The 18,369-nt window shown below is 41.9% G+C and overlaps 1 protein-coding gene across 1 annotated transcript in view; it reads left to right on the top strand.

The window, feature by feature from the left end:
- Positions 1-793: 793 nt before the first annotated feature.
- The window catches only part of LOC112262988 (transmembrane protein 132D), a 67,117-nt gene continuing 49,541 nt past the window's right edge, over positions 794-18,369 (top strand). The window contains exons 1-2 of the mRNA XM_024438909.2: positions 794-1,312; positions 9,477-10,362. Of these exons, the coding sequence (XP_024294677.2) occupies positions 1,240-1,312; positions 9,477-10,362 (959 nt within the window). The 5' untranslated portion in view covers positions 794-1,239. The remainder of the gene's footprint in view (positions 1,313-9,476; positions 10,363-18,369) is intronic.

The following is an 18,369-nucleotide window of genomic DNA, read 5'->3' as shown; positions in this document are numbered from 1 at the left end:
TAAACATGTTTTCTCAGCTTTTAATTTCCTTAAAATCGGTCAAACTGATGACATTTAGATATTTTGCACTGGACCAAACATAATCACACAACACCCATGATATGCGAAACTGAGCTTGCACAGACTGTAAATAAGATAAGATATTTACATGTATCCTGTCTTAGATCACCATAACCCAGGCATCTGATCTGTGTTTCTTATATCCGGGACACAAGCTTTTTCGTGTTATTGTAAACTGGATATGATGTTTATATGTGTCAACTCAAACAGAATAATTGCGTATCTAGAATAATAACGGGATATTGGTGTTCATGTCAATGTGGTCATTGGTGGCATAATGGGTGCGAGTGTACCCATAGAGCAACGTAAAAGCAGGAAGAGTAACGATCAATATGTGCTGTGCTGTGCTGTGATTTGATTAAACTCAACTGACATTACAAAAAATACATTCCATTGCATGAGCCACAATAACTGGAGAAAAGTTACATTCGTGAGCATATTTAAATTAACGGGTACACTACCCTAAACACTTTTAAAATGCCCCATGTACATTGAGAGCCTCAAATAAATTACATATGTTCTGGAATAACACAAACTATAGCCAACTAATCACTATAATTAGCAGCATGTACAGTAGTGGCTGTTTGTTTACACCATCCTCTTATCATCTCTTCCTTACGCTGGATTTAGAATCACATGAAATCGTGATGGTCTCCTGCTTAATTTACTGGACGAGACGTGCTCTGGCCGGATTGAGTTGTGACAGATGATTACTTTAGTGCCCCAAGGGGTTGCGCACAAGGCAGTCGGTGATCTGTGAACACACATGGAACATTTCAGCGCAGTCAGTCCCAACGATGGTCAAAGTTGGGTAAATGTCTGAGAGCTGATGCAAGGACTTCAAAATGAATCAGATGGAGTTGCTGTATCAAATAATCATATTCGGTATGGCGGTATAAGGAATAAAAGAAAAAAGAAAAGCACATCGAAACTTGGCTGATCGCTATCTGATTAACGGGACGGGACGTCTCCAAGTTCGTTAAGCAAAACCTTTCCACCATCGAGACAGTTTATGATAGCTCAATGTATAGTTTATGTGACGCACGGAGTGCACAAGACAAGGCTGTATTCGTACAGGTGCGATTTTGTAGCCTACACTAGTCAAGCTACTCTTCTTGGGTTGTTGAAACTCACGAAACTCCGAGACTGGAAGTTACATGGAATAAAGTGACAGCCAAAATGAGCATTTACTCTCATATCTGGAGGTTTTTACAGATATTCCTAGCGACGATTGTCACAGTTGTCACCCAAGGTATGTGCCTTTTATTGGAAGTGAAAACTAGCCTGAGTGATTGTCTGCATATACCTATATTAATTTAGATTATATTTTGCTCTATTCCATGGATGTTTTTAATTATAGACTCTTTATGGTGTTGTTCGAGTAGTCTAGACGTGTATTCTAGTTTATGTCCTATAAAATAATATCAAACTCTTAGCCTCTTAAGTGTTTGTGTTGTCTCTTTATAATATAATTATGACCGAGATGTTGATGACACAACATAGACCAGCGTTTCCCAAACTCGGTCCTGGGGACCCCAAGGAGTTCACGTCTTGGTTTTTGCCACAGCACCACACAGCTGATTCAAATAATCAAAGCTTGAGGATGAGTTGATTATTTGAATCAGCTGTGTAGTGCTGTGGCAAAAACCAAAACGTGCACCCCTTGGGTTCCCCTGGACCGAGTTTGTGAAACGAAATAACCACTGTTACCCTTGTGGTTCAAAATGTATTTAACTTATAGTTTCCTTAAATTATATACCCTACTTTTATGACTACAATCGACATACACACTGACCAAGCCATCAGTCAAATGGCCTACCAAGATACAGTAGGCCTACCAAGATACAGTAGGCCTACCAAGTTACAGTAGGTTCACTTTAGCGTAATTAGCCTACTCCAAAGAGCATAGTAAACAACGTTTTATTTTATTTTATTTGGGGTTGATCTTATTGATTTGTGCTGATGTAACATTGCCCTATGTGAATTTTGTTTTTTGCAAACCTCAATTTCTGTCTGGCGTTATGGCAGCGCCAAATGCATGCTCTGGCAATTTCGACTTGTAAAAGCCAGCACTCTGCTATTTTCCAATGGTGGCGCCAGGGTCGGTAATTTGCCTGTTTAATATAAACTCAATAGCGCTAGGTGGGAAAGGTGTGTCCTTAAAAACATGCGCCAATGTGCCAATTTCAAGCAGTGCTACTGGTGATATTTAAACTGGTCTTAGCAGTAATGCAATTAGTTATGCCATCGATTTTGCCAGCAGAGGAGCACAATAGCCTAATCAGTAGCATATAACCAATGTTTTATTCCAATATAATTCGCAGCAAAACAGTCAACAGACATTCCTGTTTATTCTTTATGCTGAACGTAATTATTTGTCCATGCAGCTTCTGTGCAAAGTATGGACTCATTAGGCCTATCTGTGATGCACATTGAATGAAAGGTGTCAGTGACTGTCGGAAGGCTTTTTAGGAACATAAACTTATAACAATAGACTGCTTATTTGTTTGTCCTTTTATCATTTACAAAAAATGCATCTTCTGCGTTCATCTGTTGCACCCAACTGTAAAATCGCGGGAATTCCGATCCCTGGCCTTGGTGCTGAATCGTCTTGTAAGTTTAGGCTATTTGCCTGTTCATTTGTTTATCTTTCACGTGGCAAAGTCCAAAGTCACTAACAGGCCATATCAGGCGATGGTACTGTAAGCTAATCTTATTATAATGTTTGGCCAATGTCCAATTGCCCATGGCTCTAACATGCAGTGCATTCTCGAAATGCGAATGCTATGTGTGTAGACGAATATTTTCATGTTAAAGCCAATTGCTTCTATGTTGAAGCCTGAGACACCCCTGAACCTATACCACCAGCACTAAGATTTACTATTGCGTTAAGTAGCGCTGAGATTTACCATTATGTTAGGTTTGTTAAAATAGAGCACTAGAGTATGTGTTGGATGTACTGTGTACCTCTGTTACATTGGAGTATCACCAGTTTGTGCACTTTAAATCATATAAAATGTTATTTGTCACATGCTTCATAAATAGCAGGTGTAGACTAACAGTGAAATTCTTACTTATTGCCCTTCCAAACAATGCAGATAAAACAATTGAATAATAATAGAAGGACAATAACATGAGAAATAAATACACAATGAGTTATGATAACTTGGCTATGGACATGGGGTACCAGTACATAGTCAATGTGCAGGGGTTACGAGGTAATAGAGGTGTATATATATATATATATAGGTAATGTTAAAGTGACGAGGTAACAGGATAGATAATAAGCAGTAGCAGCATATGTGATAAGTCAAACGAGTTAGTGCAAGGGAGGGGCAATGCAGATAGTCCAGGTAGCTATTTGATTAACTATTTAGCAAGTTCCACTCATGAAACGGACACACATGAAACATTTAAATTGCTTTCATTCCCTAAGTGTAGTGACAGTGTCCAGCAGAGCTAGTCCAGAACTCATCATTGTGCTCATTCACATCACCTCAGTAAGGAAATGGACAAGACCCTGTGGACTTTAATTACAAACCCAGCAATATTCCACATCACAAAGGCATTTGCTAAAAAGCTTTAAACTGCCTCAAAGACTGCTATTTCCAGGCGATGTGGCCCTCCTGAATTATAATAAACAGACTGGATAAAGAGATAATAAAAAGGGAGAAATCCTGATAAAACAGATTTTTAAAAGCAGCTTTAAGAGTCTCATTGGATATAGCAATCTCTACCAATCCCCACACAGGCCTAAGCATCTCCCTCCCTCCCCTCCCTTTCTGTACAAATCTGATCAGTGCTCTATCTCGTTTGTATGTTTATGTAGCAGTTGCAGGGACATAGGGTCTTTTCAAGAGTAAACCACCATTTCTGTTAGGAGAGCTTTGTCCCTGAAATGCTTAGGTCATGCCTGACCTTTGCCCTGGGGAGAGGACACTGCCATTATGGAAGTAAACAACATCTTGACCTAAACACAGGCTCTCTTCACCACTTCATATGGAATAAGTGAGATATCTGTGTCATGGCTCAGTCAAGTCATTGGGAACCAGATCACTTACAGGCTGTTTATTTTATTTTAACCGAAAGGTTGCTGGTTCAAATCCCCAAACTGACTAGATTAAAAACCTGTTTGTGCTCTTGAGCATGGCACTTAACCATAATTGCTACTGTAAGTTACTTTGGATAAGAGTGTCTGCTAAATTACTTAATTGTATTTTAGCACATTAAAATGCATGGGGGTTGCACACACAATGTACTTAGTGATGGAGGAACAGACACTTATCTGCATACAAACATGATGTTATTGCAGAAGAAAAGGAACAGGCAAACTGTTACTGGTCATTCAAACACCATGCATCATAGGCCAGGTTTGTTTGGTGTGTGGTCAACCCAATTCAGTGGGTTTCATCAAGACAAACTCAAGTTGAATAACTTTTCAGAGCGTGATTTGTAATTCTGTATTAAAAGAGACAATGTATTGTATGCTAGTTGTCTCAATATAATACTGACAATAGCATACAATGACAGCATGGGTAATGTTTTGTTTCCTAGTAACAACCAATAGCCTACTGTAATAGTACTGTAAGTAAAGATACCTTGTTCTCATGACTGAGCAGTACTGTGCTGTCCAGAAATTGGTCAGCTGACAGCTTTACCTCTACTGGGAACAATGCCAAGACCTAAAGACACTTATAGCCATGTCATTAATTAGCTTTTGCCTTAGCCTCCTCACTTTTTTTGAATCAACCTTATATGTTTCATTGTGTCCAGTGATGCTAATGCTACTGTGGTACTGTTTTTACCCCCAACATTAGAACACAGGACCATATGTAGTCCTTTCAGGCTCCCTGTTCCTAGCGTTCTGATGCCCTTATTATTTGCTTTATCTAACAGGCTCACAAGTAGTGACTTATTCTGAGAAAAGAGACTCATTATGTTTAAAGGTTACCTTAGTCTTATTTCATCAGTTCTGAAAATCTCTCTCTCTGCTTTTTCATATCTAATATATTATTATTAAATTGTTATTACTATTGCTTAATGCAAGGGCTTATTCCCTAAAGATAGACTCACACTGTACACATCTACCTATTCACAGATATTTTCATTTGGAATCACCTAGAGAATTTGGAAAATAGATTTGATTAACAGCATATCATTTTGCGCTCGGTTTATGGATTCAGTTGTGCATTATTTTTCCTTTTGCATTTGAAGAGCAAAGCAGTTGATCCTTGTAAGAACGAAAACAACAATGTCAATGGAGACATTAGAGAAGTGCATTTCTGTAGGCCAGAATAGATATTGTTTAGGTGGACAGGAAAATAGAAAAGTGAAAGGTCTGTCTCCAAGATGAGGGATTGGCGCAGCTCTGTGCTGAAACAGCTGGTGGAGGGATTTGGCATTGTGTTTATCAGCTGGATGCAATGCTTTCATCATGGGTAGTGAGGATGGATATACAGTATAGGCGCAGCATATACACTATATATACAGAAGTATGTGGACACCACTTCAAATTAGTGGATTCGTCTATTTCAGCCACACCCGTTGCTGACAGGTGTATACTGTAAAATCGAGCAAACAGCCATGCAATCTCCATAGACAAACATTGGCAGTAGAATGAAGTGCTCAGTGACTTTCAACATGCACCATCATAGGATGCCAGCTTTTCAATTTCTGCTCTGTTAGAGCTTCCCCGGTCAACTGTAAGTGCTGTTATTGTGAACTGGAAATGTCTAAGAGCAATAGTGGCTCAGCCACGAAGTGTTAAGCCACACAAACTCACAGAACGGGACCGACTAGTGCAGAAGCGCGTAGAGCGTAAAAAACATCTGTCCTCGGTTGCAACACTCACTACCGAGTTCCAAACTGCGTCTGGAAGCAACGTCAGCACAATAACTGTTTGTCGAGAGCTTCATGAAATGGGTTTCCATGGCTGAGTTGCCGCACACAAGCCTAAGATCACCATGCACAATGCCAAGCGTTGGCTGGAGTGGTGTAAAGCTCATCGCCATTGGACGCTGGAGCAGTAGAAATGCATACTCTGGAGTGATGAATCACACTTCACCGTCTGGCAGTCTTACGGACGAATATGGGTTTGGCGGATACCAGGAGAACGCTACCTGCTAGAATGCATAGTGCAAACTGTAAAGTTTGGTGGAGGAGGAATAATGGTCTGGACTGTTTTTCATGATTTGGGCCAGGCCCCTTAGTTCCAGTGAAGGGAAATCTTAATGCCACAGCATACAATTACATTCTAGAAGATTCTGTGCTTCCAACTTTGTGGCAACAGTTTGGGGAAGGCTCTTTCATGTTTCAAATGTTTTATTTAACTAGGCAAGTCAGTTAAGAAGAAATTCTTATTTACAATGACGGCCTACCCTGGCCAAACCCTCATGATGCTGGGCCAATTGTGCTCCGCCCTATGGGACTCCCAATCACGTCCGGTTGTGATACAGCCTGGAATCGAACCAGGGTCTGTAGTGACACCTCTAGCACTGAGATGCAGTGCCTTAGAACACTGTGCCACACGGGAGCTCTGGAGCATGACAATGCCCCAGTGCGCTAAGCGATGTCCATACAGAAATGGTTTGTCGAGATCGGTGTGGAAGAACAGTTGCAGCACATCTCCCTCCTGCAAAGATGCAGAAGCAGAAAAGGCCCAGTGAGTGTTTATTCACAGTGGTGGGAGATGTTGCCAGCTCTGGTATTAAACAGCACATCTGTCTGTCAGTGGCCACTGGTGGAGACAGCCCAAGCCCAGGCCCCAGACCCAGCCTTCTCCTACAGAAAATGATTGAGACACATGTATGTGGGAGAGAAAAAAAAACTCCATTTGTGTTTCTCTTTGGATTGTCGCTACGTAGACATGGCTCCGTTGTGTTTCCCTGACCTTGTAAAGCTTTCCAACGAGTCCACAGCCTCTGTACGATGGCTGCTCAGTGATAAAAGCAGGCGAAGGAGGGATGATGTCACACGCCACAGACCATGAGGGACAAGACTCAGTTAAATTTACGAAAAGCTCAACAGAAACGAAAGTACAGGACAGCAGGCAGGGTCAGGGTCAGGGGCAGGCAGAGTGGTCAGGCGGGCGGGTTCAGGGTCAGGACAGGCAAGGGTCAAAAACCAGGAGGGTGAGAAAAACAGAGGCTTGGAAAAGACAGGCGCTGACAGGACAAATGCTGGTAAACTTGACAAACAAAATGAACTGGTAACATACAAACGGAGAACACGGGTATAAATACACATGGGAAGATGGGTGACACCTGGAGGGGGATGGAAACAATCACAAAGACCGGTGAAACAGATCAGGGCGTGACACTCCTCCTCCTCAGGAAAAAAGCCATCAAAAAATCCAGTGACAGATGTGCCGTTCTCTCTGTCATCTTTTGTCATGATTTGACAAATGGAACTAAAACATATGTGTCTCTACAGATGCAGATAATTATGTCTGTAATCTTAGTCAACTCTGTGGTAAGCACAAGTTTATGACAGTTATGGGATCAAGAATAGTTGTCAAGATGGACATTGTTGATGATATCTACAAATAGTTGACTTGTCACAGTGGTTTGTGATGCATGCATTGTGTATTCTTAGTTTGTCATAGTTCATGATGAATAGAATCACATTACATTGCAGGGCTCATAGGCTAGTCTTTGGATGAGGTTGTCCTCTTGGCAGAACCGAATGTGCCCATTTTTCATGAACTAGCATCTGACTTTATTCTGCAATGCAAACTATAGGCCTACCCTTAAGAGGATAATAGACTTGGTTTCATTATTTTTTAACAGACAGTTAATTATTAACTGACAGTTTGTGAGATAATTTCCGGGTAATGAGCACATACCAGGCAGTTGGTGCTTTTCTCTCTCTCTCTCACTCTCTCACTCACACACACACACCAAGTAGGCCAATTAGCCTCCCATTGACAGTGCAGCCTCAGGTCAGCTGCCATAATCTGTGTAATCTATCAAAATGGCCGCAAAATGAGAGTGGATGCTGGCCTGCGACCTGTGCCCAGTTCACTTCCAGAGAGATAGACATGCCGCAACCCTCATGCTTTTAGGCCGGATCAAAGGGCTCTCATGCTGTTGTCTCTTTCGACATCCTCACGCTACTCCAAACACCCAAAATTACAATTCTGCCCTGTGTGGGAAACAAAGGCAATAACATACAGAAAACAAAGCAGTAACTGTACTGAACAAAAATAGAAACACAACATGTAAAGTGTTGGTCCCATGTTTCATGATCTGAAATACAATATTGCCAAATTTGTTTACATCCCTGTTAGTGAACATTTCACCTTTGCCAAGATAACCCATCCACCTGACAGGTGTGGCATATCAACAAGCTGATTAAACAGCATGATCATTACATAGGTGCACATTGTGCTGGGAACAATAAAAGGCCACTATAAAATGTGCAGTTTTGTAACACAACACAATGCCACAGTTGTCTCCAATGTAATTTTAAAGAATTTGGCAGTACATCCAACCAGCCTCACATCCACAGATCACAAGTGGGTGGGGCTATGCCTTCCCAGTCCCACCCATGGCTGCTCCCCTGCCCAGTCATGTGAAATACATAGATTTGGACTTTACTTATTTATTTCAATTGACTGATTTCCTTATATGAACTGTAACTCAGTAAAATCATTGACGTTGTTGCATATTGCATTAGTTTTTTTGTTCAGTATAATTTGTTCTGTTTTCACGTCATCAGATCATGTAGATGTTATTGCTTGCTACTTTGCCATTTTGTTTTACGTTAATGGTTTGAGCTGAAATCACATTGATAATGGGATTGACTTGATCTAGATGATGGATGATATAATGGCAATGGAGTCTGTTCTGATGCTGTCCCACCAGTGTGCCGGGCCACTGCATCACACTGTAATAACCTTAAGCTGCTCCTGCTATAATTTGTAATATAAAGGCCCTATTGTCTACTGTGTCATGGGAATTCAAAGATTAAGTAAAAGGTCAGTGCTAGCCCTTTCACTTTAATGACGAGGTCACATCCAGTTGATCAGCTTGCCTCAAGTCTAGTTCCTGGACTTTTCTGCATGGTTTCTTTTTAGTATTTCCTGTTGAACCAATATTTTTATAGGATATTTTTGTGTTCAGATTAATAATGATAAAGGCCATGAATTATTCCTGACCTCTTGATATAACCAAGAAACAATGGACCATGTTATAGAACTCCTGACCCTGATCATGAAGGGGTGTTAGATAGAGTTTAGAGAAGCAGGAGAGTAGCCAGAAGGTTGTAAATTCCAAGGCGTAGGCTATTAGGAGAGGCTAAGGGTCTAGTGACTCACTAGTCCATCCAAAATGATAAACATTAATTTCCTCTACATGTCTTCAAAACAACAATGTCTGTTAACCTGGGGTAATGTTTTGTCTCTTGCTTTCCCACAGAGTTGGACAGTCAGGAGATGTCAGACAACACCAAGAGCTCTCTGCCATTCCCTGTGTTCCTTCCAGTCAACTACCAGGTGCGAGATGCAGACTGCTTCTTCCTGAAGGAGACCGGTCAGGACATCATGAGAAACTCCAGCCTGCAGACACAGACACAGCCATTTGTCATCTTGAGAGCCAGCCGGCCGCCTATTGTCAACGCCAGCTATGGGCCCCTGTCCAAAGAGCAGCCTGTCCCTCTAGACCTGATCCAGTCTGTGCAGCTGTTCCGGGCCCCGGGGGTATTCACCTATAACTGGAAGGTCCAGTTCTTTGTGCTGACCCCCCGGGTCTACTCCTCCATGCCCAAGGTGCAGGTGTTGTTCTATGTGGCTGGGAGGGACTGGGACAGGGGAGCAGAGGGGTTAAATGATGAGTTGCCCTGTGTGATGTTGTTTGCCTTCTGGCAGACCCAGGAGGTAAGGGGCTCCTGTGCCCTTGGAGGTCAGAGGGGCACCTGCATGGCTGAGCTGGAGCCTGTAGCCAGCTGGTTTAGTCCCGCAGCAGAGAGCTCTAGCCGGGAGAGGCTGTACCTAACAGAGGGCAACACAGTAGAGCTGTACTACCAGGCCCGGCCCAGTGCCTATGGGAAGTGCAGGGAGTGGGATGGGGGCCGCTGGGGTAGCCCAGAGCAGCAGCAGCAGGCTGAGTACGTCCCTGTTACTCCAATGCAGAGAATCGGCAGTGTACGCCTCCTTCAGGTGCCCAAGGGAGCTGCATCTGTGTCTCAACTCAAGCTGGGAAAGGCCGTTGTCATTCAGACCTCCTCCAAACCCCTGAAGAAAGATATCGCCACTTTCAACATCCTCACGGCCAGCTCCTCCTCCCTGGAGAACTTCACTCTGCGGTGAGTCTCATATGACATGATTGATGTTTTCACTCATACTTAACCTACTTTACTTTTTATTATGTCAAGTCACGTATTCTAAAACAATAAGTTATCTTAAAAATGCATAATTCCAAATGCCACTATTTCCCTATGACATATAGGAAACAACTATAGTGAAGTGCTTTATCAGACCAATAACTGTCCTGTAGCACACTGTGGTTATAATTGGTTAACAACTAACCCTATTTTCCGATGTATTGCACAGTAGCCCAACTTATCTTCTACATTTAGCCACTCGTTCCCAAACTGTCCATTAGAAATAAGGGAATATTGTAGGAAATTAGATTTGATGTGGATTAAAGCATTTTTCAGAAAATATCATAGATGTTAGCAGTCTTACTGGGAATTGAGGCAGATTATTAATGTTAAATTGAAAAATACATGTCTTTGCTAGTTGAGAGTAATGATATTCAGAGCTATTTCAACTTCCCTTGCAGTCATCAAGCAACTATTGCTTTTGCATTAACCTACTATATTCCAGTATTTTCATCTTTCAGTTAATCATAACTAAGGTGAGTTTTCCTCTCTCTGCGATTTTTCTAGGCCCAATTGCAATTTCCTCTTCTCCTCACTCACTCTGGCTATTTTCAGGTTCGGGCTTAACTTCTGTAATGTCGTACCAGGTCTGGGCTCGGGGTTCAGTTCACCGGGCTTGGGTCTGACTGGGATCAAATGTTAAGTTCTGATGAGAACTGAGAAAGGCAGTGCCAATTATGCATGTGCTTTGAATTCATGGTGACTTTGTGTGAAGTAAATACGCTAGGCCAACGGCTTCCATGAGACAACCTGTTTGGATAAAGTGCTATTTTATTTTTGGCTAATTTTCTGCTGCACATATTGTGTATTTTGTGGAATTGCATTAGTGCAACATTGGGGGGAAATTTGGTCATTTCCCGGTAATTTTACACCAACGGAAATATTTTCTATCTAAAAATGTATATACAGTACCAGTCAAAAGTTTGGACACACCTACTCATTCTGGGATTTTTCTTAATTTTTACTATTTTCTACATTGTAGAATAATAGTGAAGACATCAAAACTATTAAATAACACATATGGAATCATGTAGTAACCAAGAAAGTGTTAAACAAATAAAAATATATTTTATATTTGAGATTCTTATAACTAGCCACTCTTTCCCTTGATGACAGCTTTGCACACTCTTGGCATTCTCTCAACCAGCTTCATGAGGTAGTCACCTGGAATGAATTTCAATTAACAGATGTGTTAACTAAAGTTTTAGTTAAAAGTTAATTTGTAGAATTTCTTTCCTCCTCAATGTGTTTTTAGGCAATCAGGAAGGGTGGTATACAGAAGCTAGCCCTATTTGGTAAAAGACCAAGTCCATATGTGAAAATTTGAAATTGTGTTTTTTTAACATTGGATAAAAGCAGAGACACAGAGCGACAAAATGGTATATCATACACAGCATTTGAGGAACAATTGGAAAGTAATTCTGCTTTAAAGTTGATAAACTTCACTTTTGAGAAAATGGCCTTTGAATGTTTTAGTACAATACCTACTGAAGACCTCTTCTTTGTCTACACCCATTCAGCATCGTTCACACCCTCTTATGCTTTAGGGTTGATCTGAGCGTTCTGTCCTAACAACAACAGTCAAGCACTCAAGCTAACTGGCTAACGTGAGAGAACAGTTCACTGACCATTTTACTCGTCCTAGTAGAGCTGGTTAGGTTGTTAATATGTTATCCAGAACGTTGGCAACTGCAACTGTGCTGCTGGCAACAATTTAAGCTTTTTTGGCAATGTTTACCGACACTGGCCATATTCAACAGGTGTTGAGTGTTCGTAAATTTGCCATTTATTCTGCACTCTGGCACACTCAAGACGAGTGCTCTGAAATCAGAGTAAACAAATCCAATTCTATTAGTCACATTATTAGTCACATGAGCCGAATACAACAGGTGTACCAACAGGTTCACCTTACAGTGAAATGCTTACTTACGAGCCCCTAATCAACAATGCAGTAAAAAAAAATACAGATAATAAGTAAAAGTAACAAGTAATTAAAGAGCAGCAGTAAAATAACAATAGCGAGACTATATACAGGGGGGTAGCGGTACAGAGTCAATGTGCGGGGGCACCGGTCTGTTAATATCCACATATAGGTAGAGTTATTAAAGGAACTATGCATAGATGATAACAACAGAGAGTAGCAATGCAAATGGTCTGGGTAGCCATTTGATTAGGTGTTCAGGAGTCTTATGACTTGTGGGAAGAAGCTGTTTAGAAACCTCTTCGACTTAGACTTGGCGCTCCGTAGGTGTTCCTTTTGTCCCGGTGGGAAAGGCCAGTGTGGAGTGCAATAGAGATTGCATCATCTGTGGATCTGTTGGTGCGGTATGCAAATTGGAGTGGGTCTAGTGTTTCTGGGATAATGCCATTGATGTGAGCCTTTCAAAGCATTTCATGGCTACAGACATGACCAGCCGTTCAAAGCATTTCATGGCTAGAGACGTGAGTGCTACAGGTCATTTAGGCAGGTTACATTCGTTTTCTAGGGCACAGGGATTATGATGGTCTGCTTAAAACATGTTGGTATTACAGACTCAGACAGGGAGAGGTTGAAAATATCAGTGAAGACACTTGCCAGTTGGTCAGTGCATGCTCGGAGTACACGTCCTGGTAATCCGTCTGGCCCAGCAGCCTTGTGAATATTGACCTGTTTAAAGGTCTTACTCACATCGGCTGAGGAGAGCGTGATCACACAGTCGTCCGGAGCAGCTGGCGCTCTCATGCATGTTTCAGTGTTCTTTGCCTCTGAGCATCAGAGCCGGTGTAGTACGATTCGATCTTAGTCCTGTATTGACGCTTGCCTGTTTAATGGTTAGTCGGAGGGCATAGCGGGATTTCTTATAAGCTTCCGGGTTAGAGTCCCGCTCCTTGAAAGTGTCATCTCTAGCCTTTAGCTCAGTGCGTATGTTGCCTGTTATCCATGGCTTCTGGTTGGGGTATGTACATACAGTCACTGTGGTGATGACGTAATCGATGCACTTATTGATGAAGCCAAAGACTGATGTGGTGTACTCCTCAATGCCATCGGAGGAATCCCGGAACATATCCCAGTCTGTGCTAGCAAAACAGTCCTGTAGTTTAGCATCTGCTTCATCTGACCACTTTTTTATCGACCCAGTCATTGGTGCTTCCTGCTTTAATTTTTGATGTAAGCAGGAATCTGGAGGATAGAGTTATGGTCAGATTTGCCAAATGGAGGGCGAGGGAGATCTTTGTACGCGTCTCTGTGTGTGGAGTAAAGGTGGTCTACAATTATTTTCCCTCTTGTTGCACATTTAACATGCTGATAGAAATTCGGTAAATCTGATTTCAGTTTTCCTGCATTAAAGACATCTGCCGCTAGGAGCGCCGCTTTTGGATGAGAGTTTTCCTGTTTGCTTATGGCGTAATACAGCTAATTGAGTGTGGTTTTAGTGCCAACCTCGCTCTGTGTTGGTATGTAGACCGCTACAAAAATTACAGATGAAAACTCTCTTGGTAGATCATGTGGTCTACAGCTTATCATGAGACGCTCTTCGTCAGGTGAGCAAAACTTTGAGACTTCCTTAGATATTGTGCACCAGCTGTTGTTTACATAAATCCATAGGCCCCAGCCCCGTCTTACCCGAGGCTGCTGTTCTGTCTTGCAGATAGAGTGTATAACCCGCCAGCTGTACGTTATGTTCTTAATGTCGTCGTTCAGCCACGACTCAGTGAAATATAACGTATTACAGTTTTTAATGTCCCGTTGGTTGGATATATGTGCTTTCAGTTCGTCCCATTTATTTTCCAACGATTGAATGTTAGCTAGCAGAACGGAGGGTAAGGGCAGATTAGCCACTCGTCGCCTGATTTTGCCTAAATTTATTTTTCCTTCTCCAGCGAATAACGGGGATCGGGCCTGGTCGGGTGTCTGCAGTATATCCATCGAGTCTGACTCATTGAAGAGCAACTCCTCATCCAATTTGAGGTGAATAATCCCAGTTCTGATGTCCAGAAGCTCTTTTCGGTCATAAGAGACGGTAGCAGCAACATTATGTACAAAACAAGTTACGAACAACCCAAAAAAAACTAATTAGCATGGTTGGTTGAGAGCCAATAAGACGGCAGCCCTACCCTCCAGCCCTACACTCCCTGAATTTACGATTATAGTTAAGGTTATGACTTAGGTTCAAGGGTTAATGTTAGGGTTATGGGAAGGGTTAACTAACATGCTAAGTAGTTGCAAAGTAGCTAAAAAGCAGTAAGTAGTTTCAAAGTTCCTGCAATGCTAAAGTTGTCTTTGATGAGATTTGAACACACAACACTTGGGTACTAGACGTTCATGTTATATACCTATCCATTCACCCCAACCAACCACCCTCCTTTCATGTTTGCCTTAAGTAACCTTCTATCTTATGTAACAATACCAAACGTAACATATCATACTAATTTGAGAGTCCTAGATTTATGTTTACTGTGTTATGTCTAGTCTATGAGATCAGTCTATTATACCAGATCTGACTTATTTGTTTGTGTTCAAAATCTATTTTTGACCAATCCACAAACCAAACCAAAGATAGATAAACTAAGATATCCAATCATATCAAACCAGAAACATCCTCTTGGAAGGGGGTCACATCAATGTGTGATGGCCTTAGAGGGTTGGCTGGGTAGGACAATTGCATACAGTGTCATCAGAGTTCACTCTGAACAACTACAAGTAACCACAGAGTTCATATATCCATATAGATAGCGTCGGAGTTCTATTCAGAGGACAAGTTTTAGATAAATACCAAACGTGGCTGCAATAGTGTTATTCTATCACACATTTAACAGTCAGTCCTCTGCATACTGTAGAGAGATAGATACATGTTGACCCCTTGATGGGGGAAGGGCTGACTGGTCCTTGGGTATATTCTTGGGCCATTTGTCATGCTGCCGGAGGTGACACATCAAGAGCACATCAATTAGGGCTGAACCAACAGGAGTATAGGGAGGTTAAAGGGTGTGTGTGCGTGTGTGTGCGTGTGCGTGTGTGTGCGTGTGTGTGTGTGTGTGTGTGTGTGTGTCAGTCACCAGATCTCAACCTAATTTAACACTTATTGGAGATTCTAGAGCAGCGCCTGAAACCGCTTTTTCCACCTCCATCAACAAAACACCAAATTCTGGAATTTCTTGTGTAAGAATAGTGTCACATTCCTCCAATAGAGATCCAGACACTTTTAGAATCTATGCCAAGGAGCATTGAAGCAGTTCTTGCAGCTCGTCATGGCCTAATGCCCTATTAAGAAACGTTATGTTGGTGTTTCCTTTGCCTTCAACAGACAGGTGGAGATTTATGTTGTCTTGCTTAGAGATAATACTTGTTCTACTGCTACTATATTTCCTCCAAACTACTGTATGTGGTGAATGATTGTCTTGTCTGGGGTTCCAGAATCAATTTTCTCTATATGCCGCAATTATTTATTTGGCTTGCATGTATTCTGTTATCCATTTGATGGTATCAGGAAGAAATGTATATCAAATTGCCTATCGTTTTATGACATACTGTACATCTCTTACCTAGAGATCTTATTCCCCCTGAAGTTGAAAGGTAAACTCTGCAAACACAGGTGCCACAGTCACAGGGGCTTTGTCTATTCTGTAGGTGGGCTTCAATAGTCTAAAAAGGGGATGACCCAAAAAGCAGGACAGCCGGAATGCATTATTCAGCATGTCCTTTGTTCAGCCATTCGTATACCCAAATGAGAATGGTACCTGGAGGAGACCAATATTAAGTCAGTCAGTGGTGAGCGTTGCATGGATGCACCTCACCTCCTTTTTTGAGAATATCAAATTAAGTGGAGATGGAAGGTCTAGCTGAAGGAGCTGGTCTCTCCCTCAACCTCAATAGGTCCATCTGCGCTTACAGTGCTGCTATTCCCAGAGCACACTGGCAGGCACATGCACTGTTCTGATTTAATGCTTTAGCTAGGATTTCTCACCGTCAACAGGCTATACAGTAGCTTCTCATCCAACAGTGTTTGCTGTGTGTCTTAGTAATGTAAATGTTTTCATGTTTTCAATCAAATTTCGATAAAGTACAAGAATATGTAGCAACTTATGTAGCAACTTATTTGAATGAGATCAAGTTGGCAGCCTTCTCTCTTCCTGTTCCACTCCCCTGTGTTGGAATTTATGTTTACTTAAGCAGTGGGGCTGAAAATAAGCCTTTTCCCTTGGCTCTCTTCATCTGTCACCTCAGTGCCCATGTATCTTAATCGCTGTTGCTTTAAATCCATTTGAAATTGCCTCTCACTCACAGTCTCTCCTCAGTCGCTCTGCCTCATGGGGTCAATGACCACATAATAACAACAAGGAAAGCAAAGGAAGAGGATTGATGGCAGGATCTCCTCTCCTCAAGAAGTTATTACCTTGCCTCTCATAAACAGAGGAGTACATCTGTGTGTATGTTCAGTATCTGTGTACTGTTCACCTCCCTGCCCACACACACAGCCGGTGTTCTAGCCCTCCTCTTCCCCACCATGCGGCCAGTTAATTAAGGGGTCCTGTGTGTCTCTTCTGGTCTGGGCCTCAGCAGCTGTCTGGCTGTTTTATCACTGTTCAAGTGTACCATTAAGTTAGGCTTAACGCTTAGTCGTCAACATAATGAGCCAAGTGGTGGTGATCGCTAGTGACCAGGGGACCAGAGATCCAGTCAGAGTGTGATAACATGGTCAAGCCACACCTGATAGTTTCATTAGCTTTCCATTAGATTGTTTTTGCAGGTTTCATTCTCTATTACAGATGTATTACTGCTCATATTGACAATGTAGTGCCATCACCTCCGTATACTGCATGGTAAATTTACATGAGGGGGAATCAGATTGCTGTAGAAAATGTGTTTAGTCTGTGCACCATTAGCTGGCTAGTGTTACAGATTGAGTTTGCAAAACCCCAGATCACAGCCTCAATTTTTAAGCAACGATTAAATTATTAAATCGTGATGATATCTGATCAAACACCATTTGTAGTTAATTCAATTCTCTCTGATAACATTTGTTTTAATCACAGACATTATCATGAATAAAACCAATAAGCTTTGCTATATGCCGGATACTGTGTCAGTGGGCTACTGCCAAGAAGTCTGATCATTCATCCATGTGACAAACACAACTTTTTCATCCCATTTGATGTGTTTTTAGTCCTGTTCTGCAAACAATGAGTTGTAAGGATGTCCCCGGAACGTCGCGAAATGGTCACCTGTAGTCATCTGGACGTTGTGGAAGTTTTGTCTAGTTCCTGGCAGGTCCGGAGGATGTCCCTGGGGACGTTTTTAGGACGTTCTTGGGACGTTATGTCATGGTCCCCTGGAGGTTTTATCTAGTTCCCGGAGATGTCCCCAAGGACGTTTTTAGGACTTTCTTGGGATGTTGTGTCATGCTGCACTGGAGGTATTTGTCTAATTCCGGTTTGTCACGGGGACGTCACCTGATGGTCGCAAAAAAAGGGACGTGCACTCTAGTTTCATTACACATCATCCCTTTTTACTGTTGCTAAGTCCATCAAGGCCGTGATAGGTGAACCACTGATTCAATCACAGCTCTTTGTGTTTTGGTAATGCTTAAATAAAAAAGTTTGTTCTAGCAAAACAGTCCTGTTGTAACGGTTTTCTAGTGGTGATGAAGGAGAGTCGGACCAAACTGCAGCGTGTCGATTGAGATTCATGTTTAATAAAATAAAGAAACACGAACACTACACAAAACAATAAACGTAATCGAAACCGAAACAGCCTATCTAGTGCAAACTAACCGAGAGTACACATAGGACACTAAGGACAATCACCCACGACAAACTCAAAGAATATGGCTGCCTAAATATGGTTCCCAATCAGAGACAACGATAAGCACCTGCCTCTGATTGAGAACCATTCCAGACAGCCATAGACTTTGCTAGATAACCCACTAAGCTACAATCCCAATACCACCA

Source organism: Oncorhynchus tshawytscha, linkage group LG12 (genome assembly GCF_018296145.1).
Source record: "Oncorhynchus tshawytscha isolate Ot180627B linkage group LG12, Otsh_v2.0, whole genome shotgun sequence".
Lineage (NCBI taxonomy): Eukaryota > Metazoa > Chordata > Actinopteri > Salmoniformes > Salmonidae > Oncorhynchus > Oncorhynchus tshawytscha.
Note: the sequence above shows the minus strand (reverse complement) of the source record. Positions and strands in the feature narration are given on the sequence as shown.